This window comes from Fusarium oxysporum, chromosome I (assembly GCF_013085055.1).
Source record: "Fusarium oxysporum Fo47 chromosome I, complete sequence".
Lineage (NCBI taxonomy): Eukaryota > Fungi > Ascomycota > Sordariomycetes > Hypocreales > Nectriaceae > Fusarium > Fusarium oxysporum.
Genome location: NC_072840.1, coordinates 2,134,201 through 2,159,649, shown reverse-complemented (window position 1 = coordinate 2,159,649; position 25,449 = coordinate 2,134,201). Strand labels below are relative to the sequence as shown.

General features: G+C 48.5%; 7 protein-coding genes and 1 non-coding gene across 8 annotated transcripts; 4 read left to right on the top strand and 4 right to left on the bottom strand.

Moving 5' to 3' along the window:
- Positions 1-11: 11 nt before the first annotated feature.
- On the bottom strand, positions 12-1,685 carry FOBCDRAFT_210925 (SUR7/PalI family-domain-containing protein). Its single transcript, XM_031181369.3, has one exon. It carries the CDS (start codon positions 1,350-1,352, stop codon positions 333-335), a length of 1,020 nt encoding a protein of 339 aa, XP_031042137.1. The 5' UTR covers positions 1,353-1,685; the 3' UTR covers positions 12-332.
- Positions 1,686-4,315: 2,630 nt separating this feature from the next.
- Positions 4,316-6,501, bottom strand: FOBCDRAFT_313794 (uncharacterized protein; the record flags this gene model as incomplete). Its single annotated transcript, XM_054702740.1, has 9 exons — positions 4,316-4,654; positions 4,704-4,926; positions 4,988-5,088; positions 5,140-5,242; positions 5,291-5,537; positions 5,600-5,666; positions 5,714-5,758; positions 5,817-6,393; positions 6,443-6,501. The coding sequence occupies 9 exons, from the start codon at positions 6,499-6,501 to the stop codon at positions 4,316-4,318; spliced, it is 1,761 nt and encodes a 586-aa protein (XP_054558715.1).
- Positions 6,502-7,271: 770 nt separating this feature from the next.
- Positions 7,272-8,893, top strand: FOBCDRAFT_313793 (uncharacterized protein; the record flags this gene model as incomplete). Its single annotated transcript, XM_031181367.3, has 2 exons — positions 7,272-8,100; positions 8,156-8,893. 2 exons carry the CDS (start codon positions 7,272-7,274, stop codon positions 8,638-8,640), a joined length of 1,314 nt encoding a protein of 437 aa, XP_031042135.2. The 3' UTR covers positions 8,641-8,893.
- A 2,413-nt stretch (positions 8,894-11,306) lies between these two features.
- FOBCDRAFT_123897 (Metallo-dependent phosphatase-like protein) lies at positions 11,307-13,005 on the top strand (the record flags this gene model as incomplete). The annotated part of the gene is made up of 3 exons (XM_031181365.2): positions 11,307-12,722; positions 12,773-12,925; positions 12,976-13,005. The coding sequence occupies 3 exons, from the start codon at positions 11,307-11,309 to the stop codon at positions 13,003-13,005; spliced, it is 1,599 nt and encodes a 532-aa protein (XP_031042133.1).
- Positions 13,006-13,642: 637 nt separating this feature from the next.
- On the top strand, positions 13,643-14,794 carry FOBCDRAFT_210918 (uncharacterized protein). Its single transcript, XM_031181363.3, has one exon. The coding sequence runs from the start codon at positions 13,664-13,666 to the stop codon at positions 14,708-14,710; it is 1,047 nt and encodes a 348-aa protein (XP_031042131.2). The 5' UTR covers positions 13,643-13,663; the 3' UTR covers positions 14,711-14,794.
- On the bottom strand, positions 14,791-20,559 carry FOBCDRAFT_173212 (Aldehyde/histidinol dehydrogenase; the record flags this gene model as incomplete). The annotated part of the gene is made up of 8 exons (XM_031181361.3): positions 20,362-20,559; positions 20,221-20,311; positions 19,804-20,173; positions 18,751-19,758; positions 18,368-18,412; positions 17,042-17,128; positions 15,593-15,688; positions 14,791-15,541 (listed from the first exon to the last, which is right to left on the bottom strand). The coding sequence occupies exons 1-8, from the start codon at positions 20,467-20,469 to the stop codon at positions 14,791-14,793; spliced, it is 2,556 nt and encodes an 851-aa protein (XP_031042129.3). The 5' UTR covers positions 20,470-20,559.
- FOBCDRAFT_t32 lies at positions 16,337-16,426 on the top strand. Its single transcript has one exon. It is a non-coding gene; the product is annotated as a tRNA-Val (tRNA).
- A 504-nt stretch (positions 20,560-21,063) lies between the features above and the next one.
- On the bottom strand, positions 21,064-22,027 carry FOBCDRAFT_267008 (uncharacterized protein; the record flags this gene model as incomplete). Its single annotated transcript, XM_031181359.2, has 3 exons — positions 21,064-21,313; positions 21,367-21,663; positions 21,711-22,027. The coding sequence occupies 3 exons, from the start codon at positions 22,025-22,027 to the stop codon at positions 21,064-21,066; spliced, it is 864 nt and encodes a 287-aa protein (XP_031042127.2).
- Between the last annotated feature and the right edge of the window lie 3,422 nt (positions 22,028-25,449).

Genomic DNA, 25,449 nt, shown 5'->3' with positions numbered 1-25,449 from the left:
GGACAAAATAGTAAATGCATTGTGTATATTTTTATGCTTTGAGGGCGAACATTTAGGATAGCTATGTATGTTCATTCATTGCCCAATAATTTCAAAAAGAAAACGTTTGGGTATCATGCCATCCGGCATCTTCCCGTCGCCAATATCCACCAACTTCCTTTGCAAAGCCATAACATAACCAAACCTCTTTCATGGCGGCGTGAGTGCTATAGCAAACATTACCCTGTCATTCGATCCCGAATACCAAAATCAAACCCAAACGCCATTAATGCAATCATCATCAGATGTCAAATAGACTTTAGGAATCATGTCATCGAGTTACTCGTAGCGGTTTAAGCGCGATGAGAGTAAGGCTCGTAGGCGAGGTCAGAACGGGCAGTACCGCTGGGGTAGCGAGGAGCACCATACTGAGACTGGGACTGGTTGTGGTTGTAGTAGCCGGTCTGCATCTCGTGGTCATCACCGAGAGGAGCGTAAGAGCCGTGCTTGTTGGTGGCACCACCGAGGAGCTTCTCGCCATCGGATCGGCGGTTCTTCTTGTCGCGACTTCGGCTCTCAGGCTTGCAGCAGCAGATGGTGAACATCCAGAAGAGACCGGCAGCGATGGCGAAGGCGGCTGCGATAGAGACACAGGCGAAGAATCGACCGTTGATATTACCCTTGACACCGTAGAACTTGGCTGTGCCCTCGACAGCACCAACGACTGTACCAGCAAAGACACCAGAGAGTACGACAGCGGCGATAACGAGAGTGGAGGCAATACCAGCGACGATCCATGTCAAGCAGGAGAAGATGCGAGAGCAGTTGGAGAAGATGCCGAGAATAATCTCAGCAGCGAGAGCGATGAAAGCGGCAATGTAGACGACCTGTGTCCACTTGGTGACAGTCTTGAAGGCCTTGAGAGCATCCTGAATCTCATCAGGAAGTTCAATCTGGACATTCTTGTCGGCACCAATGAGATAAGAGGTGTTCAACTTCTTGTTGGCCCAGTCAAACTCGGGCTTCTCGCACTTTCGCTTGCCATCTGAGTCGGTCTTACAGAAACCCCAGAGGTTGATGTCGTAGTACTTGTCGAGACCGAGCAGCTCAGCGGTAATGTTATCCTTGATCTTGTCGGCACGCTCCTCAATAACAGGCGCATCGCGGGTATCCAGCTTGAAGTCCTTGAGGTCGAGGTTATCGATAATGTTGCCAACATCGGCAGGGCTGATGCTGAGGTTCTTGACATCGATTCGGAAGATGTAGAGAGATTTATCGGCGACACCAGCGAGAGCACCGACGAGTAGGAAGATGATGGAGCCGACTGTGAGCACGAACGGCAATAACACGCAGAAAAATCGACCGACGCCCATTGTTGCTGTGTGTGGTGTAGTTTTTGGGGGTTGTTTTTAGGTATGCGGAGGATGTAAACCCTGAGTGTCGGAGATCGAATCGGAATATGACGTAGAGCTAGCAGAACGAGTGCTGTGCTGTTATAAGCGAATGACTCTATTCGAGTGAGTAGAACGAAACGCGACAGATAGAAAATGACGCGAACGTAAAAAAGGGAAAGATGAGATGAGGCGAGATAATAGAGGAGAGAAGGGTATCACCAGAGGGAAGAAGAGGATGGTTTTATAAAAGCTGAACACAGCCCAGGACCACTTGTAGGTAGGTAAGTTCCAGGTTGGGCTGGGCGTGAGCACTAACCGTTGTACTGCAGCACAGTTACGCACTAACAAACAGATGAGGGGGTTGGATGTTAGTTGACGTGGAGTGGCGCAGCGAGCCCCTGCACCCCGGACAGGCAAGATCCGGCGCCCAACTCACACTGTTATTTACAGCGATAATCGTTGGTGTCGTACAGTGCGTAAGTATCACGTTCTGCCTCGTCCGCCTGGAGGCGTTGCGCTTACGACTCCCCCAGTTACCCAAGCCCAAAAGCCCAAGCCTGGTTGTTACAGCTTGAGGTCAGGTTCCCACTAAAAAGGTCATAGTGGAGAGATAGGGCGCTCAGCCACTCATCTACGCTTTCACTCTTTTTGATGAAGCTGAGCTTGTTCGCTTTTCGCTTGTCTAACCTTGAATGGGCGCAGCTCACGTTAATTTGCTCTTTCAGGCTGTGCTAGTTGAAGCAGCTGAAAAATAAACATGCACTTGGCTTGTGACTACAGTGAGGTTATCTGCTATCTTCAGGTCCTGTTGTGAGAGGAACTGCCGTAAGTTTTGGATCCCCCCACGATCAACATGGCGATCATGTCATTGGCCCGGCAGCCTACATGATCTTGGTGGTTGGAAGAAGTTCAGTGGTGACAATTGATACTCTGAAAGTTTCCATTGCGGGATTAAGAATCGTGATGACATTGCTCCGCAACTAATACACCACGGATCACTTCCTCCTCCATCTGATCCTCCAACATTTTACGATCATCGAACCAAAATATGGATCCATAACCCTACAGAGTCAAAAATGCAGGGACCCTGAGCTTTTGGTGCTGACGACACCTGCTAGGATAATGATCCACCTCCAGCACCACCACTTGAATTTTTTCTCCATGATCAACACAGGAAAACAAACAAGAAAAACAAACAGGATGACTTGTATGACTACGGCGACTGGCCTGAATAACGCAGACGGTAGACTCTTTTTCGCCGAAAGGACACATAACACAAGTTTCTGCAAGATTGAGTTACCGTTGTTAAAGAGAGCGGGTGTAAGATGGACACACCCGTTGTGCTGACAACGAAGAATTAAAGCATAAAGCTATCAGCAGCTGTTACGTCAAAGTACCATGCCCAATCCTTATCCACAATCGCGATGTGGGATGAAAGTCTGCTATTCGGTCAGGTAAACGCAGCCTTACAAGAGGGCATACAAAACAAGACTTTTTTTTTTTTTTTTTTTCGCAATGTTATCGATTGCTCCCCTGTCTTGATTTCTGTCTGAAGGAACTGACATGCAAAGCCTCCCTCCATCTTTAAAACACAGCCTTTGCTAGTCCCGGGTATCGAGAATGTGTACGTAGACCGCGTCTAATTTTAGATTTTGCCGCGTTTTTTGCCTCGCTCAGCCCTCTCTCAGTCTAAGTCTCACTCGCTTTCTACGGTCCCCCCCACATTACGCTGGCTTCCAGTGACAAGCTTACAGACTCTGCTGCACCGCCTTCGGTCCAGGCCGTTACCGGCACATGGGAACTGATTGATAATTTGTCACGGGGGAGCCAACGAATGATGAAACTGCGGCATCTTTATTTTGACATCAAACTCAATTATCAATCATCCCACTATCAACCCGAAAAGAGATCTATCCACCGACCTTTCATCTACGTTCTGACCTTTTATCACCGGTTTGGGAATGGTCAAGCTTACACATGCAAGGGCCAAACTCTGAGCCTGAAAGATGCTGACTTCAGCTGCCACGTCTTTGTCACTTATCACCAAAGTCCTTCTTCCACATGCAGCTAGTCATTGTTTTTCGTACTGACCGACGTTTTGACCCTACCGCCGCTGAGCCGATATCAATGTGATGAGCTCCTTGGCTCTATAATGGCATATGATAATTGTGAAATGAATACCTACCTACTAAGAGACTGTCTTGCGTAACTTGTATGCCACGACCGAGTGATATCTCTAATACAAGGGTTTTTCGCCAAATTGTTACGTTATTATCTCAGATCAATCGATCCAAAGACTTCATCCACAATGATAATAACACACAATAGAGCATGAATCAAGTCCAACGACACTTCGAATAGTAACTGGGAGGTTAACACAGCGGCCTAGTATATGGGCGTGCAAGTAATGAGTATCACAAAGCTATATCCTCACTGTCTGTAAAGACCATGTATTGTGCTGTTCATACGTTAAGATAGGGTAGGCCGGATAGGTTCGTCATACAGAGCTACCTGGAGGATGTTAATGTCAATATAAGAGTGTAAGTAAGATACCCTTTTCAACCATCCTTAACACTGGTGGGTTTTACTAATACACAACAGATGGAAGAAAAGGCTGTGAGGGGGAAATGCCGGCGTAAATTATCAGATGTTATACAACAAGATATGTTCACCATTCACTTTGACGACAGATCAAAGGTACACACGAGTTATAGCTTGAAATACATGATTTAGACAAAGTACTATACACCTGTGCTTGTGTAGGGAAGATTCTCTCAACCTCCCTTTATAAGTGAGGGCCCATCTCCTCCGATCTCGCTGCCACCCTCTTAATCTTTGGTCTTTATCTCCACAGGCATGTGTGTCAAAGTCTGGTATTCCCATGCAATTGCCCACGAGCTGGACACCTCTGCTGTTCATGAGACAGTTCTCAAACTACTATATCAGTTGAACTGAACTTCAACTTCTTCCTCGCCGACTTTGGATCCTTGATAATGGAGTGAGAAGTTCACAGTGCCATCTTCACAATCCATCTTGATGTGGTAGTCTAATCGTGGGTATGCAACACCGACGGGGTTGGTCCACTTCGGAAGTGTGTCGACATCGACAATTTTGTCCCATTTCATCGCGCAAAGGTGGTGAATGTCATCCGAGTCGCCATACCGTACAGGAGGTGCACGGGATGTTGAGCAGTAAATCTTCTCATGGCCTTGAAAAGATGGGACTTCGAAATATCGGACGTAAGAGTGTGAAACGGATCTCTTCTCTAAAATATCCTCGCCCTGTGAACCGCGTCAGTAGTGAGGCTTTCCGCGTTTGCTTCTTCTTTACCACTCTCAAAAACCATGCCATTTGCCTGTTGACTCGATAGTTTTGATTTACGTGGGACCACGTCTTGTCTGCCTCGTTGTGGTATCCCTCGATGAATGGACTACTGTACATGATACCATAGCTCATTCGAGCGACCCGTGTCTCAACATCGACACCCAGATTAGTGGAGGGGTTATGTCGGACGAGGCCCTGCACGACCGCGCCACGGCAGATGGCAGTCCAACTATAGAATAGTTAGAGAAACCCCGTTCTCGTTTTTATAAAGTCAAAAAATGAATCCTTACGGCTTGTTTCCACGGGACTGCAAGACGATGCGCCCAAATCGTTCCTGAAGATGATTGAAAAGGAAGCGACTGCGACCGAAACCACCAACAAGGATGATGTACTGTACAGGAAGTTAGGATCATAGTACCTACAAGCGTTTCTTTTTGTATACCTTGGGCTTTTCATGGTATTTGCTCTGGATTGCGTCGACCTGGTGTCTGACGAGGACCTCAATCTTGTCAACGATCGATGAGAACACTGAAAAAAGATCCTGGCTATGCCAGAGTTAGCTGAGCGCTTCGATCCGCTATCATGTAACCTACGAGGTGAGATCGAGTGTCATACGGCGCATCAAGCCTTGACTGGAAGGGTTGACACAAGTATCAGGGAGAGCGAGCGACCAGCTCCGCTTCTGATTCTCGAATTGAGGTTTGATACCATGCTCCCACTCGTCATTAAGGAACTTCCTCTCTTCGGTCTTAGTGACAGGCCACCATGTACCCTTGGGACTCTTCCTCTTGACAAATCTGATGAAGGCCTCGTCAAGAAAAACTCCTCCGCAGAGGTCACCTATATGTGAGTCAGTCATCCTGAAGTTCTCTCAGCGAGTCGGCGTGTATTTCTTGACTGACCATCGCCTTTGACACATTCTTTGACAACGAATGGATCAGTTGATTGAAAAATGTAGCTAATGAGGTCCTTCGAAATGTCAGCAGCGTATAGTTTCTGGCTTGAGATGAACCTACAACCGTGCCACCTCCTGCATCGCAGACAACAATGGTGTCACCAGCCTGCCCATATATCAGCCCACAGATATTCTGTTACATTGATAACGATGTATATGCGTACTTTGATGCTCGAGCGCTTGGAGAGATCTTTGATGGTGGCGAGTGCTGCAGCTTCTGGTTCAGAGACGAAGCGGAGAGTAGTAGAGCCAGCAAGGCGTGGGTCCAGAATACCTGCCTGCTTGGCTGCCATTTTCATTCGTTGTTGAGCATAGGGGGACCAAATCGCCGGCAAAGTGATGACGACCTGGAATTTGGATCGTTTCATAACACCATCCCCAATAGCGCGTCTGATGGACTCGACGGAATGATCCCAGATCTTTCGAAGGAAGCATGCCACGATTTCTACGGGTTCCTTTCCGACCTTGCTCTGTAGATGACGTGCCTCCTTGAGCTGGGTAGAGTTAGCAGCGCCTTGAGGGATGTCTTTGGGTTCAAGGAGCAAAAGCTTGAACCATTTCAAGGGTTCATGTTCGGGGGAAATGCCATATCCCCATTTGATATCCCGGCTATTGTGACCATAGTGAATCTGGGTAGGTGCTTTCTCCACGTCGGAACAATGATTAAGTTCAGATTCCCAGCTAGTCACGATTTCGATCTCCTCAGGTTCGCGTGAGTATGCCCAGGCCACGCCCGAGTACCTGCTGACAGCTTTAGTATCCGATATTTTGCAGCAGCTCCTCAACTTACGTAGTTCCAAAATCTATACCAATGATGACAGCATCTTCAAGTGGTTTGTTTGCAGTCATGATGCCTGGGTTTTGGCTCCGCTCGCAGGACTGCTGGGTGAGGAGGTGAGTTCAGGTACAGTGTGAAAGAAGAGAAATGGTGGAAGAGTGAAGGAGAAAGAAAAAAAGAGAAGAAGAAGAAAAGAAGATCAATAGAAAGAGCTGCAGTAATTAGGTCCGGGTAGCAATCTTTGTTTGCCAGTGCCAGCACTGGCAGTATCTGCCAGCTGCTTAGGTCGGTACCTAGGTAACAAACGAGCCCGGAGGTTTATGACGAATGCGTGCAGTGACGGAACTCATCAGTGCTTCTGGTAGTAACCCTATATATTTATCATAGAGATATGGATGCCTGGGTAAAGTGCGTTTGCTTGTGTCACACATATCTCTTTCATTGCAAAGGTGTTGATGCACCTCCTGTCGGCACTAAAGCTTTTCTGGAGCGAACTCCAAGGTTTTTACATATTATTGATTCTTTTCCTTCTCCTATCTTCTTTATTCAACTGATCCTTCTATGGTTTTGCGAGAACTGTGGGAGTAGTACTATAAAACGCCCTGTGCTTTGACCTTGCTCTGCAGCCAAGTGTTCTCATAGCATTGCTTTCACCTCCTGCGTCGTCTCTTTCGGAATACTGATTTGCTTGCAAGTTGAGATTTTGTAAGTATCTCGTCTTCTTGTTAAATACATCGGGGATGAGCTTTTACTGAGAAACCTCGACAGAAGCCATCTTTGGCCAAGCTTCATAAGACTATTGAGCACGAATCTCAAAGCAGGAGGGCACAGCCAGCTCAACATGCATGATAGGACTCCTCATGCAGCAGCTGCTGCTAGATACCCTCACCAATCTCCTGCATCCGGGCCTCTTGTCGATGTCAGTAGCCCTGAAGGCGGCCCAGGACAGCATGGCAATACCTACGTCCAGGGTTTTGGGAACCTTGCTGATCCCCTTGCAATCGATGGATTCCTTCGGATACAGGAGGGACGGGTGAACCAATTTCTACAGGTTTCTGATCGACGAGCGGAGGCACAGCGATCTGCGCTTCAACAAGCAGCGGACCGTCTATCCAACATTGCCAACAATATCGGGGCCATCGTAAATCAGTGGATCACACACCCATCAACAAACCAAGGCTCAGACTTGAGTCACGGTCTTCAGAAAGCTTACAAACGACTTGCTGACGTCGAAAGTCAGCACCTACAGCTGAAGCTCGAGCACGAGGCCATCAAGAAGCAGTTGCAGGAGGCGAACGCCAAGGTTGACGAGGCTGTCAAGGCGCGAGACGAGCTGCGACGACTCGCTGACGGCGTTAACTGGACAGGATCAGCCAAGGTATCAGATCAAGAAATTTGGAGCAAGTGGAAACAGCTCGAATATAACATTCGCTCCCTGGCAAGTGTCCTGGCCAAGTGTCAGACGAAAGTGCCATCAGACAAGTTGACCAGAACCCGATTGGATGAGGTCTCCACAGCCTGGCGCAAACTGCTTGTCATCGATGATTATAAGAACTTTCTCATCGGCGCTTATATTTGGACTATCGTTGAGAGTGTCTTCACGACCGGAAGGAAGTTCTGCAGTGGTGGTCATGACATTGACCTGAAGGCCATGCGAGCTGCATTTCTCGGTTAGTTCGGACTTCGTTGCTAGATGGCACATGATATAGCTAACGAGTCTTGTAGAATCTGCTTCAGAAGTTGACAATCCTTCGCGCCCAGGACCAACGCTTCGACATGTAGCGAGGTGGTTTGCCCAGGGCACAGCACTCTTTGGACACTTCTTCGGACGTGACCAACACGCCTCCAGACGCGAGGCACGCAGTGAAGTCGATAGACTGAAGCTATTCTGCAACATCACCGCAGACAAGTCGGGAACTGACTTCCACCAAGAGATGAAGGCCATCCTTGAGGCTGCACTGGACCTAGACGAGATGTTGATGAGCTCCAAAGCGATCTTTTTGGTTCGCTGGCCCCAAGATGGACAGTCTAAGACACTGCAGCGTTTCGACGCAAATCAGATGGAATCACTCGCACACACCAATGAACTTTCCTCCAAGACAATCGTTAGATTCTTCGTCTCGCCGATGCTCATCAAGATTGGAAACGCCGATGGCTGCAACTACGACAGTGAGATGACTCTCTGCAAGGCCACGGTGGCGTGCGAATAAGCTGCCACAGCTAGCTGCGGTGAAGAAGTAGAATAGGAGAGCAACTACCGCAGAATGAGGTTGGTCGGCGGAACCAAGAGTGTCCGTCCTTAGGGTAGGATTGACGATGCAGCTCAGTATTGTTCATTTTGGAAGGGTGGGAAGTAATGGGCAGTTACATGGTTATGAAGGCACGGATGATCGTCCGAGGCTAGTACGCCAGATTTGGTGCCATAGGAGATATAAAAACCCATAATGTTAGAGTAGTTTGTTGTTAACCGTGTTTTGTCTTACATCGTTACAGTGTATGATGCTTCTCCTCGGTGTTGTTCACCTTTACACAGAAAAGGAATAGTGTGCATTAGACCAGCTGCAACCTGGCAAGCCAACGCGGGGATGTCTTCGGTGAGAGAAGCACGAGGGATAGTCAGCTGTCACTGCGCAGAGACTGTGTTATCGTAGTGTCTAGTGCAACGAACTATTGGTTCACTAGGGAGGCGAGAACGGCGGCCTCAAAAAGGCTGACTGATAGAGTGTGATTTGATACATCATTATGCTCTCGTCTGCAGTCATGGTAGAAAGAGGGGTTGAGTCTTGGCCATTTGGCCATTATGCAGCAGCAGCTCTGAATAGTTGACATAGTGGTTTGAGATGTCAACTGATTTAGATCGAGAGTCTGAATGTTTGACCGAGTTTCTCGTTTGTTTCGAATCAGTGAATGGTCGAGACAGAACAAGCTCTCGCACGTGCCAACGGTTGTCTCCAACTCAGGTCAGTCTGAGTGTCAATCTCCAGGGATTCGGGTTAGTTATCAGGGGGCCCGGGCCTTGAAGCCGTTGCATTTCGTAGTCTTTGGTGACGAATCAATCCATGTCGATTTTTATAGAGGTCCAGATTAGATCTTACCAATCCAAATCTGTCTCGAGTCTCCGGTTCAGGTCCCGAGACCCAAAGATAATGAGACGACTACCATAGAAAACCGCCATATGACAGGTTTATGCGGAGGACGAATGCCGAGGATATCAAGTCAGAGGAAACAGCGGAGAATAGACAACTTGGTGAGAATCTTTACTCTTATCAAGTCTTGTCAAGCTTGGCCCTCCCACATTCTCACGTACCGTCCAAGCAATCGCTTGATACCCCTGCTTCACGCCCAACCTCGCATTGCTGAGCCTCCCCTCCATTGGGCGCCGATCAAGAACCACCCCGGACGAACCAGTCTTGGCTTCAGTGCTTGTCATTGAGCTTCTGTTTCAGTCTTTTTTTGGCCTCTGTTGCTGTCTATCTGTCGTCTTGTCGTGTCTCGAGTGACCTCAATACGACGAGGTCAGCTCCGTCCAATGATCCTCTCAAGACGTCAACTGAACTGTTATCACTAACCACAAGACGCCCTAGTTCGAAATCACTGAACTCTGTCCGACAAACAAGAGAAGAGGGTGTGGAACCTTATTCCATAGCCTGCGCCTGTCCAAGCATCTCCATCCGCCACTTCGCTTCCAAATTGACCTTATCCGGCTCCGCTCCGTTGCTCTACTACGCGCTGTAAGCTCTCAACCGGGCTCAACTTGACTCCTCATCTCGTCTTGGCCTTTTTTTTTTTTTTTTTTGCTTTGCTTTGTGAGTGAGGGAGAGTCAGAGACTTGGGGTAAGGAACAAGGTCCAGGTGGAGGTGTTAGTGTGTACATACCTTGCCGAGACGAGACTACCACTACCTTACTACTTCTACCTCTAGTTGACTTATCTTTCCACTTCCGCAACACACTTGATCCATTGTTTCTTCCTCTTTCACAACAAACTCTAGGCCCTCATACGCTGCAATTGACAATTGAGCCTATCGTTATTTGCGTCAGTGTCTGATTCAGGCACTCGACTTATCGTCCTTTCTACTCTATCGACGTCATCGCATGCGAACTACTCCGCCCGCTGTGTATCTTGCTCCATCGCCTCTACAGCACTGTAGCACCTACAAACTGTACCTATACCTATACCTATAACGATACCGATACCGTCTTCCACCAACACCTGACACTCAACGTTTTGCCTTTAAACGCCTTGGCAATCTGATTTTTCATTCAATCTCATCTTACGATTACTTCACTTGCTTTTGCTGTTAGTTTGTCTTGTACAGTACCTCCGATACCTTCCTCCACTCCATGTAAGTCCACCTGGTCCTCCACACTGTGGCTATACCTATTTTTTTCACCTGCGTCGTCAACACTTGAAATGCGCCGCAACCCTGCCATACGCAATCTTCACCCAGCGTCAACCTCTTCAAGTGTGACTCAGCCTAACGTAGACTCTTTCCAGATTCGAACTCGGCCTTTGCTATTTCAGCGTTATCTCCGATCTCGTTCCGTTCGCCTTTTGTATCGTCTCCGGCCTCATCCCGGCGTTAACAGGCCTCCCCACGACGTCATCACGCCGCAAAATCCACCCGCAGACTCACTTCAACATCTCGTGCTTCAACCTGAAGCATCTTCCAAAACTGCCCAAAACGGACGCATCAAGGAGTCGTCGCCGCTCCTCCTCCTCCTTCTTCTTAACTCTCGATCGCTTCTTTCACCCTCCCTAACATCTCCCTTGATCCAAGCTCAACCTTAGCTGCGCCGAAGGGAATCGCTACGAATCGAACCGCCCATCACCAGTGAAGTTTGGGATAACCACTGTTGATCGCGGGAAGCAATACCATGGGAAACAACAACTCCACTCCAGGCGGATCCAACTCCAAAGGCTCCGGCTCGGCCGGGCCTGATGGACCCCTCCAGTCTTACCCATCATTCAGCAGATCTGACACCAAGGAATCGTCCCGCTCGTTTCGATCTCTAGGCTCAAAGATTCGTGGTAGCAAGTCCGATAGTCCTAGGAACTCACAGGTTCTATCCAATGGTGACACTGCGACCGAAACAAAGACTGAGGAGCGACGATCCAGTAGGCATGGACGTTCAAGCTCTTCTCGACTGAGCCGCAGTGAGCTTCCTCCGCTAAACACCTCTGCGTCAGACATGTCAGCACCCGAATCGGCCCTCGCAGATTCGGCTATTGGAGACGATCAACCGCCTCCATCTCCTGTTCAAGGAAACACCAAGGGCGGTGCCCACGATGTGAGCGCCGCGCAAGCGTCGGGAGAGGTTGATCATGTTTCTGACCAACCTCCGTCTGTCAACGCTGGAGCTACTGCGCATATGCAAGCTCCAGGCCAGTCTATTCTGGTGAAGCGAGAAAACACCATTAACCCAGTCAACAGCCCTTCTGCTGAGTCCAAGACAGACGGAAACTCCAATGTCGCCATGTCTGAGATTAAGGATATCGATCTCGATGACTTTATTAAGCGACTCTTGGATGCGGGTTATGCTGGGAAGGTCACCAAGAGCGTCTGCCTCAAGAATGCCGAGATTGTTGCCATTTGTCAGAGGGCTAGGGAAGTCTTGCTGTCACAGCCTGCTCTCTTGGAGTTGGATGCCCCAGTAAAGGTCGTGGGTGATGTCCACGGCCAGTATACCGATGTTATCCGAATGTTTGAGATGTGTGGTTTCCCCCCTAACTCGAACTACCTTTTCCTCGGCGACTACGTTGATCGAGGTAAGCAGTCGCTGGAGACTATTCTGCTACTCCTCTGCTATAAGCTCAAGTTCCCCGAGAACTTTTTCCTCCTCCGCGGAAACCACGAGTGCGCCAATGTCACGCGAGTTTATGGCTTCTACGATGAATGCAAGCGAAGGTGCAATGTCAAAATCTGGAAGACGTTTATTGACTGCTTTAACACTCTACCCATTGCTGCCATTGTCGCGGGCAAGATCTTCTGCGTTCATGGAGGACTTTCACCTGCGCTAGTTCACATGGACGATATTCGAAACATTGCTCGACCAACAGATGTCCCCGATTATGGACTACTAAACGATCTTCTTTGGTCTGACCCCGCAGACATGGAACAAGATTGGGAAGCCAACGAGAGAGGTGTTAGTTATTGTTTTGGCAAACGAGTCATTACCGAATTTTTGGCAGTGCATGATTTTGATCTTATTTGCCGTGCGCACATGGTCGTTGAAGATGGCTATGAATTCTTCAATGATAGGGTTCTGGTAACAGTCTTTAGTGCCCCCAATGTGAGTTACCCATCTCCGCACCTCCTCGGATATCCGGCTAACTCGTATAGTACTGCGGTGAATTCGACAACTGGGGCGCTGTTATGTCGGTATCTGCGGAGCTGCTCTGCAGCTTTGAGCTCCTTAAGCCTCTTGACTCAAGCGCTCTGAAGAGTCATATCAAGAAGAGCCGAAACAAGCGACAGCACATGCTCAACAGTCCGGTATGTTCCACAAACAAGCACCTTTAAAACCTATCTAATCATTGTCACAGCCCGCTATGGTCCAACCTCAGAGCGTGTAATAGTATACATTACAAATACGAATCCGATTTTTATGTTACTTCCTCTATTGAGACATTCATTTAACGAACTACGGCAATCCGAGGGCGACCCGGACATTGCTGTCCAATTTCACCGGAATGAGCAGCGCAAACAGATCGACTCTTGAACTAGAGTATGAAAAGGTCAGAATGGGTTTGGGTGCCGAGAACAAGCACACTCAGTATACAGTTGCCAGTACCACGGTGTGACAGCCGCAAGGTCGCGGCTCTGTTCCGAGTGACGGACGTAACTGTCCTAATCAAAAGACCTGAAATGGTTGAATCGGTACACAAATCCCAGAATAGCGCCGCTGTGTATACGCTTTGGAGTTTGGGAAAGGTTGGCCTATGCTTGAGGCGCACTTGTAAATGGTTGATTGGAGGATTGGGAAGGATGCCTTATAGAGTATTATGGGCTAATAGCAAGATCCAAGATCTTGATTTGTGCATAGCACCAGGAATTGATTACAGGCAGTTCCTATGAATATGTTTATGCTTTTCTATTTGACTTACAGTGAATTGAATGTGATGTTGATGATTGGCCAATGCGGGGTGAAATGCTTAGTCATCGAGTTGCGACGAAAATTGATCGTCGAAACCACAGACAATCAGCTTCACCACATCAGACAACCACCCCAAAATGCAACGCCACGCCTTCCGTTCGGTGTGCAGCCGGACAAGGCCAGAGCTCGAGCAGGTCTCGGATGCTTTTCGAAACTACGCCCGCCAATTCTCAACAACGCAGTTCCAGGCAGCCGATGGCCCAAACCCCAGCACTCCGAGGCCGCCTCGAAGCCCGGCTGGTGGTCCCAAGGTTATCGATATAAAGAGCATGCCCCTGCGCGGACGTGGGGGTCTCAGAGGGCGCGGTGAAGCTCGTGGAAGAGGTGGTCTTATGTACAGAGGTCGAGGTGGACTTGCTAGGGGAGGATCATCAGCTCAGGATCGATCCTCTACACCTGTTCGAACCTCTTCACCAACAAGAGGTCGTGGTGGTTTCGGTGCGGGCAGAGGACGAGGCGGTCGTGGAGGTCGTGCTCGTGGCCGAGGTGGAAGAACCAACGATCGACGACCAAGGGATGAAGAGGACAAGGATAAGAAGAGGATCGACCGAAACGAGTTCAACACATTGGATCCTGATGAGAAGTCCTTTGACGATAACATTCGATTCGGCATCACCTCGGAATATAGACCATCTCTCACACTCGAATCTATCAACGAATTTGCGCCCCTTGCACCGAATTCCGCCTCTGGAAAATCGGCTGCAGTTCTTCAGAACCTCAGTGTCCTCGGCACAGCGGATCATGTCGGTGCACCAGACACCTTCCAGCCCAAATATTACGCCTCTGAGATTGAGACCAATGGTGTTCGCTTCTTTGCCGACCCGAAAGATAAGGAGGCTACCGAAAAGTACCTCCAGGAGAAGCTCAAGGCAGAAGGCAAAGAATCCACAGGCCCCATCATCACCGACACCGAAGAGGCTATTCGTCAGGTCATCACAAAGCGGGCTGTTCAGGGTCAACATGAGACACCCAAGTTCGCTTCAGACCCTGTTGGTCTCTCTCGCTCATGGCATCTCAGGGCCGAGACTTACTCTACCAACGATGTCAACTCCTTTGAGACGAAATTGACGTCGCTTTTGGCCAAGAAGCCTGCTGCTGGAAAGGGTGGAAAGGCGCGCGCTTAAAAGATTAGATCTTAAGATCAGTGTACACTTGTCACGATATGTAATACTACAATATTCTGAATCTATCATACAATTACCATCTATAGTTGACGGATGGTCTGTGCTTCTTCCTGGTCGATTTCCTTCATCTTCTTGTCTTGTACCTTTTGAAGCTCCTTCTCGGCCTTTTTGACAATGTCGGGGAGGACAGTGCCCGACTTTTTCCAGTCCTTGAGTGTCTTTTCATGTTTGGATCTAGCATTGCGAATGCGGTCCTTCCAGTGCTGTACTGTCTCTTTGATTCGTCGCTCGACGTCGTCCTTGCGCTCGAGCTCCACCTTGAGAAGAAGCTCAAGCTCGTTGTCCTCTGACCGCTGTGGTTGTTGGTTGAACTCACGGCTTGCTTGCACCGCTGACATGATAGGCTTGATGTACTCCTTGTCGTTCACGAGCAGTGAAATAGCCCGACCAGATCGAGGAACGACTTGCGCCAGCTCTCGTAGAGGGAATGTCACATCATTGCCGTCATGATCCTTCATGGGCACAGGCAGCGATCCCAAATTGGTAGGATTGAATCGTCCACCATGGATCATACCCGCCAGCTGGGTCTTGAAGTGCGCATCAATAGGAGCATACGCAGCAATAACAGCTGTAAAATCGAGGGGATCTTCCGGATCCGGCATCGGCACCTTTGCAGTATCGAACTCCGCCTTGTTCATAGAGCCTGCAGCTGCCTTCGCATTGGCGCTGTTAGGGCTGTTGCTAGGGGCTGTGATCTTGCGCTTCTTGAGCAGAGAGGGAGAGGTGCTGAAGACGCGGGGTGTAGCGGCTATCGATCGGAGGGGAGCTGGGCTGGTTTGGTCAGTCAATTGCATGATGAGAATATTGTGAGACGGGCCGTACCCCTCTGAGCGCACGAGTTGCCGCAGGCATGTTCGTAGAGTACCATTGGCTTTTGACATTGCCATTGTGGTGAGTTCGTGTTGTGAGATGTCGTTTCTGGTGTTGGGAGTTTAAGTGATGGTCGAAATTCCTGCACGACGTCAGATCAGGACCTGGTTGTGAGTGATAAGATAAGCGCTGGGGATGGACATCGATGGACATCACCCAAATAGTAGCTACGGGCCAAATGAGATGTAAATAAGTCATACTGAATTATAGATATTACAATAAACATTCAGCTGATCATAAGAAATTTCTATACGTCTGATGTAAAGACGGAAGTGAGAAGCGGGCAGCTTCGTTTGAAAGCTGTTAGTCGGTCTCACAGCTCTACTCCTGAAAGTAATTCGACTCAATCTGGCAGCAGATGGTGAACTGACATGACCTCAATCCTTAACGATAGAACGGCTTAAACTAACAGAGCTTAGCATAATTTTAGGACAACCTTTGGAAGGCCGTTGACTAAAGGGAGTTCCTTTTAAACTCCTCGTTTATGATGCCCGGGTGGTTCAATGACATTGAATTTTGCAGACAACAGACCGAGTAGACTTGATCGTTTTCTCACTTACTCTAGGAGGCGCTCGTCAAACACTTTCGTAGGACATTTACGGTATATGGTATGAACAGGACATCACTGCTTGTTATGCTGGCCATTCTGCAAGCTGTCAGCTAAGTATTGCAATAAGACATGGATTACTTTAACCAGGTCGTGTGGTGTAGTGGTTATCATGTTTCCTTTACAATTGACGCATTTGTGAACGGAAAAGGCCGCAGGTTCGAACCCTGCCACGATCAGCGTGATACATGATATGTTGGTGTTGAGACACTGACCGTCTTCAATTTTTGGCTGATGACTCAAGATTTTGCGTTTTGCGGGGTAGTTGTGGGTCTCTACGACTCGTGTAAGGCTGGTGCAAAATGAGTTCATTGGTTAAATCTGAACTTGAAAGTCATCATGGCAGGAGCAACTTCTATAGAAGGCAAATCGGTAATTGTTTATTTCAACCTCATGCAAACCACACGATAGTAGGCTGCAGATGCTGAGCAACGCATTCGCGCTGTATCTTATGTCACCTATGAACTTGGTACCAATTCGATGCATATAGCAAGTGCTTCTTGGTATGTTATGTATAGGAGGGGCATTGTTGGAGGAGATATCTCAATTTACAAGAACCATATAGTCGTTTGCAATAAGCACAATACTGTTTATGTTCCATCGGACAAAGCAAGGGACAGATCATGACTGAGCAGAATCTGGACCAGAAGTGGAAAATGCAAAGATAATGGAAACATCGTGATGTAAAGCGAACTCTATATAGAAGGCTTATACATGTAACAGTGATCCTCCAAGCCTTTCACAATGGTTTTCTCCTGAAAAGCAATAAAGGCACCACAGAGCTTATCTTTGACTTTTCGAAACCAGGTTGCAGAATATCACGCTCATCGTGGCAGGGTTCAAACCTGTGGCCTTTTCCGTTCACAAATGCGTCAATTGTTCTTTCTGGCAATGAGGGTACTGGCTAAGACAAGGTTTTTGAAGGTACCTGAGGTCACACTCTCGTGAGTGCGAGAGGTCTCGCAGATACTGCACGGGCAGAATCGGCAGTCTCTTTCGTAGGCCTGAGCAGCTCGTAAGTTCCCATTGAGGGTCATCTCGAGCGAGATTGGTCCCGAAGCCGTTCTGAGATAAGTTCAAAGGACTGTCTCAAAGGACGGAAGGAATGAAGGAGTATGAAAGAAGAACAAAACGGTCTTGAGGGACTTCCCCACGACCCTCAGCATCAATGAGCAAGTCTATCATGTCAACATCATTCCAAGCTCGCCGGTACGATTCCATCCTCGGATTGATGTAGGCATGTCTATCACCCGTACGGTTCGGTTGCTGTTCGACGTGCAATGATATCAACAAGTGCAATGTCTTTCTGAACAAGCAAGCAAGCAAGAAGGAAGAACACAGGCTCGACTTAACGAATAAAGGATCACCATTTCTTGAAAAGATATCTTGAGGCTCGAGAGGTAGGCTCAAAGATAAAATTGGGATGGCAGCACGACGAATGCGGTGAATTGTTGGATGCGAAGAACAACCAGTTTTACAGAAGCCATGCTTGGGCTTCTTTGCATAAGGGGAAGCATCACCGCCTTCGACTTGGTGTTTTGAGCCATAATTTTTGGCTGTCGAGTCCTTCTTTAGAATCTGGAAGGGAAGAGTGCTTGGCGACTGAGCAGTGTGACCCCCAACCCCAGTAATCCGACCTTAAGAAAGCCCTGCGGGAGTCGTCGAGCTTCCGAGCTAATCATGGAAGGATCCGTAGGCTGTTCCGACGAAGCGCAGAAGGGCAGTGCATTTATCCTTCTCCACCAGCGCTGGAGCTCAAGACAATGTCCAGGAGTCACAATCAATTGTGCATGTAGGAAGCCCGGAAGCAGAGTAAGTGGCATTCTTACCGGTAATGGAGGCAAATATCAACCATCCCAGCATACCCAGTCTCTTTTCCGGGCTCAAGTCCATTTAAGGCTTGCAGGCTACAAGTAGCGCAATTATCCCGAAGTCGTCACTTGTTTAGTAGGTGCAGTGTGCGGCTGATATGTTCACTTCTGGCCTGCGTTAGAACTGTCATTGACTTACGCTGCGCTGGCATATCCCGCGGGTGAAGGAGAGTAGAGCGAGGATAAGTCATAGGATGGAAATGGTGAATTGATGAAGGAGGTAGGCGGAGGTAAAATGCTGTTGGATACTTGACAGTAGCCACTGTCAGTAGGTAGTTGCTGGCTTGAGCGTTCCTTAGTATTGTAAGAAGTTGTAGTGGTTACCTCATTCTGTCGCTCTTAATGATGTAGATCACGGTTCGATTGTGTTGTTTCATCTTACATATTGTGAAAGCTGATTCAAACCCTTTTATAATAGTGTTCTCCTGCAAAGCTCCTGAAGTGCTGACAGCAAAAGAAAGGCACCTATAAAGCTTATCTTCAATATATAGAAACCAAGTTGCAGGACAAACTACTCCATGGTCTAGCATTCGGTGTGTGCAAATGCATTGTTCTGTCTGTAGGTGACAGCTTCATTCTTTATTACATACCATACTAAACTCATGCATTGGACATGCTCATCAGCTTATGACTGAAGGGGCTTGCCCATGCCTCCATATGTAATCATCTTTGTAATCTGATACTCTCCGATTCCATATAGGGAGCCCTCGCGACCGAACCCACTCTCCTTGACACCACCGAAAGGCGCAGCAGCGTCGGAAATGATACCAGTGTTGACTCCAACCATACCAACCTCAAGAGACTCAGCAATGCGGTGCACACGCTCAATATCCCGGGAGAAGAAATAGCCTGCCAGACCAACCTCGGTGTTGTTGGCCATCTTGACAACTTCTTCCTCTGTCTCGAAGGGGAAGAGACCGGCGACAGGTCCAAAGGTCTCTTGTGAGGCCATGTCCATCTCAGGGGTCATGTCACGAATGACAGTGGGTGCATAGAAGTTGGAGCCAAGGTCGTTGAGTCGCTTGCCTCCGATGGTGATCTTTCCACCCTTCTTCTCAGCATCCTTGACATGAGCCTCAACCTTCTCAATAGCTCGATCGTGGATCAGAGGTCCATGTGTAACGCCTTGGTCAAAACCGTTGCCTACACTGAAAGACTTGACCTTTTCGGTAAACTTGGACACGAACTCATCGTAGATTCCGCGCTGGACATAAATTCGGTTGGCGCAGACACAGGTCTGGCCTGAAGATCGGAACTTGGACGCGATAGCTCCAGCCACAGCAGCATCCACATCAGCGTCATCGAAGACGATGAAAGGGGCGTTGCCACCAAGCTCCATGGAGAGCTTCTTAAGAGTGCCGGAAGACTGCTTCATGAGAAGCTTGCCAACACCGGTGGATCCTGTGAAGGAGACCTTGCGGATAGTAGGGTCAGATGTGAGAAGCTCGCCGAGCTCGGGTGTGTTTTCGTGTGAGGTCACGACGTTAACGACACCCTTGGGGATGCCTGCGCGGTGAGCCAATTCGGCCAAGGCGAGTGAAGTAAATGGTGTTTCGGCAGGGGACTTTGCGACGACCGTGCAACCTGCTGCCAGGGCTGGTCCGATTTTTCGTGTGATCATGGCAGCAGGGAAGTTCCATCTAAAAATGTCAGTTATGAGTCTTACAAGAGTGAAACTAACTTACGGTGTGATGAGGCCGCAGACTCCAACGGGCTCCTTGATGGTCCAAACACGGTTTCCAGGAACCGAGCTAGGAATTGTATCACCATATACTCGTGGTGCTTCCTCACTGAACCACTCGAGAAAGTTTGCAGCATATGTGGTCTCACCCTTGGCATCGGCGATGGGCTTTCCATTCTCCCAGGTAATAATCTTTGCGATATCCTCAGCGTTGGCGGCCATTTGATCATACCAAGCGCGCAATAGCTTTGAGCGCTCACGGCCGGTCTTGGCGCGGAATGAAGGGAACGCATCTGCAGCAGCGGCAATGGCTAATTGGGTATCTCTGGAGTTGAATTCGGGGCATGTTCCGATGAGTTTGCCAGTGGAAGGATCTAGACTGTGAGTATATAAGATTGATAAGTGAGAGGGTGAAGCTCACCATGGACTTCGAATGTCTTGCCGGAGCCGGCCTTGACCCATTCACCATTGACATAACAAACATCCTGCTTGAGAAGTGATGGGTCTTTGAGCTACACTAAATTAGTTCTATGGTCAATCATTTAGACTGTAAGATGTGTACCTTTGGGGGAGCGACATTGGAAGCTCTCCTTGTGATCATCAACGAGATAACTGGAGATTGACGCAGAGCTCTTCGCGATGGAGCGGCCAATCGTTGAAGAAGAGCCATCTTGATATCTCAACTCAGTCTCGACAAAAGCCCAATACACAATACAATCAATCAATTGAAGAGATGAAGGGCCAAGACGTGGAGTTTCACTGATGCCGATGACGGATCGAGGTTGGTGATGGCGGGGTGACGTCTTGTTAAACAAGCTTGTGTGGGGTTGACTAAAGCTCCCGGAGCCGGTATCTCGACCACTATCGGCTCCGGCGGGACCGGCACAAGAGATATCGGCATGTTATTACCAAAGGCCGATTAATTAACCTCAAATAGTTCAATGGTGAGTCAGACCTTGCAGTTTCTTAACGTGCTTCAGCCTAGAAGCATATGCACCGGCAATTCTTATGGAGCTATTCAAGCTCTCCCCGTATTTCACCAATCGACCGGGCCGTGTTACGAAATAGGCAATTCTGCGCGACGGATAGCTCATGTAAATCTCAGTGAATTATCAGATTCATATATGAATAACAGTTAATGGAAGTTGAGCCTCGTTGGGCTATGTATGTTCCTTGGTATATCATCCTTAACTCCAAACACCCAATGCTCATTAATGATAGTGGTCCCCTCATGACATATCCTAAATTTCGTCCTAATACTTCTTCAACCATAGTATCTGTTTTGCTGAGATCGCAGTGGCAGTTGGCGATCCAGAGTGTGGAAAGCCTGTGTTCGAGGAGTATACGGCATCGCTCGAATACTGGGGGTCTTCATGTTGTGCATCTCCCAAACACCTCCCTTCGGCTCCGAAGTCGTAGATCCATCTTCATCATCGTCGTCATCCGAAACATCGTTGATCTTATTGGGAAGCATGGCATAGATGCTGAATGCCAGATTGCAGAGATAGAGCGCCCTAAATCAGTATTAGTAAAGTTAAGGCATATGCAAATACTATAGACCACTTACAGCATGTAAACACCAATTACAAGCGAGTATCGAGCAATCATGCAGCTCTTGTACTTTCCATATGGCTTGGCAATATCGCACCCAATACGGTAGTACCAAGCTGCAGGAGCGGGATATCGTGAATCAGTGTAGTCAGGTCCAATTGTTCCGTAGACGCAGACTGTGTAGAGAGCGACCATGCTGGTATTGATGAAAGTGGCGAAGATGGGGTACCAAACTCTCATGATAAAGGCAGTAAGCTTGCCGAGGAGGAAGAAGAGTGAGATGATCGAGATGGCGACATTGAAATTGGTGAAGCTGTTCATGTTAGTCAATCCCTTAGGCACAGTTAGAGGTACACTCACGTTCGTGTCCAGATGAGAGCAATCTTTGGTTGAGGCTGATAATTGGCATAAGCATAGAGAACTCTAGCCGGGTTCGAGTTGAGAGGAGGATCATGCTCCCAACCAATCTGCCACATATCGGTACGGTAGAGATTTGGTTGAGAGATGCCAAAGATGACCAGAGCAGGGACAATTCCAATCAGCTCAAGAGGCATTAACCACCATGTTCCCTTTCTCGATACGCGAGGCCATTTCCGGAATAAGACGCGGTAATTCTTGGCCTTGGCTGGTTTGTCTGTGTGCTCTTGCTGAGAGCGTTTGAAGGTTGGGAACTTCATGTTGGCGATTTAATCTGATCTGATCTGATTGCTTGGTGACGTTGGAGTTCAATGTTGCGCTGTGTCGGCTGCTGGTAGCAGCTATAAACTGTTCCACATGCGATATCGTACAGAGTCCTGATTGAGACCGCCAAATTCGTCTTTGCTGACCGGCAGCTCAATTCAATAAAGATGTAAGAAGCATTCCTGCGCGGCCAGGGCGGGGTGAGCAGCCGTTTAAGGGCCTTGGAGGTGGCCATCAGCTGAGAGGGGCCCCCATGTTGGACAGCTGTGAGAGGCTCTCGAGGTGAGAAAAGCCGCTGTGATGCTGCGTGAAGGACCTGTAGCCAGCCTGTGAGCGGGCGCCTGGAGTGATACTCTGATGCCAATCACTGCATCTCGAGGATGAGCATCAACGGCGTGGGCCAATCAGATCAGAGAAGTGAGGTGCTATCACCACTCGTCTCCTCTGTTAAGCGCCCGGGTGGAAATCATGAGATGCCCGATAGTGATGGAGTAGCCCGATTGGTTGAGTTGGAGGTTGGAGATGCAACCTCATGTGGCTGGCTGGCCAATCAGGGCACAAGAAAACGGTTGAAGATGCGCTCTTGAGTGAGAGTCGCAGGGATTGGGAACCGCCAATTCTTTGCCGTCAAGTGCTCGCAGATTCAATTCCTGTGATCTACCGCAAGAACGGAAAGAACGGGTGTTTTATGTTGGTTCTTGGCCAGATTCGTCCAGATTTAACCGCCCGTTACCATCTGTCAGTCGAGTCTCTATGGAAATGGCCTCAGTTGTGGCATCTCCATATACCGATTATCCGAGATCGAGGCTGTTTAACATTCAAGGTGTAACATTCTGAGTTTGTATACTACGAAATGTGTCATTTGTGAACATCATCGGTCAGCTGGCGGCTAACAATAGCAACAGTGATGACATTATGCAACCCACAGATTACTCTGCAGCAGAGTCACATCTTTTAACCGGATCATATCATGTCATGAACAGCTCGAGTCTAAAACCTTGGATCAAAATGAGGGCATTCCCAACTCCCGATGGTAATACCCAAAATAGGTAGTTCCGACTCTGGTCCGGGCTTTCAGACTGACCACACCATGTGCTATGCCCTGACTATCAACGACCTTTCACAGGAGCTAGGACATAAAGAGAAGACAGCATACTTGGTTATCAGGGTCCCAACTTAATTGTTAGTGAGAACAAGAGAACCACTGGCTTCCGCGTATTATCGGCCACTACTGAGAAACTCCCGCAAGAATATCAACATATTGACTAAACCCCCTGACTGGTGTCGGCTATCAACACCAAGCCAGCCATAAAACCCGGAAAGAATGCACTTGAGCCAGCCACATCGTCACTCGAGAGGAGACTCCGCCGTCACGGCAATAACGGGATGGCTTACACGGGAGGAAGCCGTCAGAAGTCATGGATTTTACTGAACAGTATCCACACCGCCTCGCTTTTGGAAATTCCATGCGACGAATCATGAGCATGGGGCAGCCGAGCTACCGGAGGATTATTCTTGATACCAACTCCAACTCGGCCGAATAGACCATCACCAGCGGAGGAGAGAGAAAGACGCAAAACCAACGTTACCTTGATCTTTGCCTCACGAAAATTTCAAGACCCCGAAACTCGGTCCGAGTATTCACGATTCAACACCAGAGGCTTAAAGATTGGGCGTTTTTTGGCGCCAAAATTCAAGGTCAACAAGGCAAGCCAAGACCAGGGGCAGACTTCGAGACCGTGTTCTCTGGAGACAGCCATTCTCACGAATAGACAGGGGGAGCTGAAGACATGCGGGGCCTTTGACTTTGAGCTCAAGGCGTGGGTAAAACAGACCGTTCTAGATCTCGCCGATCGTCATGGGCATTTCTTGATGTGGGAGGGTGAGTTCCACGCATCCGTTCCACAGGCCCAAACCATTTTATCCATTCTCCGAACAGATCGGGATTTTTTCCCTTCTTCTTTTTTTTCTTTTCTGCCTCTTCCTTCTTAGCTCCGGTCTAGTTGATGACTCGCTCCGTCGATACGTATGTCCTTTTACGTTTCCCCTTTGTTTAGAATCTGCATGTGTTGACATGATATTGCGGCAATAAGAAATACATGCCTCGGTAGTTTCGTGTCAAACACGCCTCCACCCTTGTCAGCCCAGTCCAGGTCAAGGACAAGTAAACCAATTGCATGTAACTCAGGGTCTTTGCTTTGAGTGAGAGTGAACTTGTGACAAGTCAGCCATTAAAAAAGTGCCCGGCTGGTAGGGTTGAACTGCTAAATAGGCCCAGCATCCATGGAATGTCTACGTATGGTCAGTGATCAAATAATGGTGCCAAGACGTTGCACCGATGGTTCCGCCGCCGTTAATGTTTGATACAGGGATCTTGGTCAATATTGATTGTGCATGTCCTTGTCGAGGCTCTCGGCTCTCGTCTCTCTCCCGTCTTTCAGTTCCGCCCCGATAAAAGAATCGGATGATTCGATATACGATGATCGACAAGAGAGAAGGGAAAAGCCTGATGATGGATCACTAATTACATAGTGCTAGCAAAGACTTACCAAAGTCTAAAAGCTTGTTCGATTCCCATGTCTTTTTCATGACTGGTCGAGATGGATTGAAGCGGGACGGACTAGGTCCGGTGGTCTGGGTTCGTCTGTAGCGGCCAGAAAAGAAGCCGGCCGCATATGTATGTGGTGGGACTGCTTACTATAGACGGCAGACGGCAGACGGCAGATGTGGTGAGGTTATCGGAGGAGATGATGATATTGGTACTCGGCTGGGAGTGGGAACTCAAGAGGTGAGCACCATGCATCTGTCTATCATGACTGATATTTCACTTCTTCCACAACAAGCAACTCCATCAGTGATCATGAGTTTGTGTCCGGGTGGTCAACTCACTTGTCTTATCCCCTGTCAGCTTCAAGGACCCAGACCTCGAAAGCAGGTAGGTCATTTGTTGCCAAGATGATGGGATATCCACCTACAAGCCGCCTCACACCAATTCCCCGTCCTAATCTCCATGAACGAATATGACCCCGGTAATAAACCCCGGTTCGCTTTCTGAATGGCTTGCCTTGGCTCTCTATGTATGAGTTGTTGTGCTTTATGCTGTGCTGTCCCATACAGCATTACTGTTTTGTGATGGACTCAGATTCAAGCTGAAGCTGAAGCAGATCAATGGGATGGATTATTTTCTCCGTAAGCAGACGTTGATCCTTCCTTCCTCTAGATTAGACATGTCTATCTATCATGCCCCCTTTTGTCTATCATTTACTCGTTCGATGTGAATGTCACCACTAACTAGTCTTGTGCTCGTTCCTTTGGAAATGCTATTTCCCATTCTCCCATCCATTATTTCCATACCCATTCAGTCAGTTCGTGTGGCCTGGTCTGGTCTGAAAGCTCAAATGCGGAGCAGTGATCAGCC

Coding starts and splice junctions, on each gene's coding strand:
- FOBCDRAFT_210925 (XM_031181369.3), bottom strand. CDS start 1,352: ATGGGCGTCGGTCGATTTTTCTGCGTGTTATTGCCGTTCGTGCTCACA.
- FOBCDRAFT_210918 (XM_031181363.3), top strand. CDS start 13,664: ATGCAACGCCACGCCTTCCGTTCGGTGTGCAGCCGGACAAGGCCAGAG.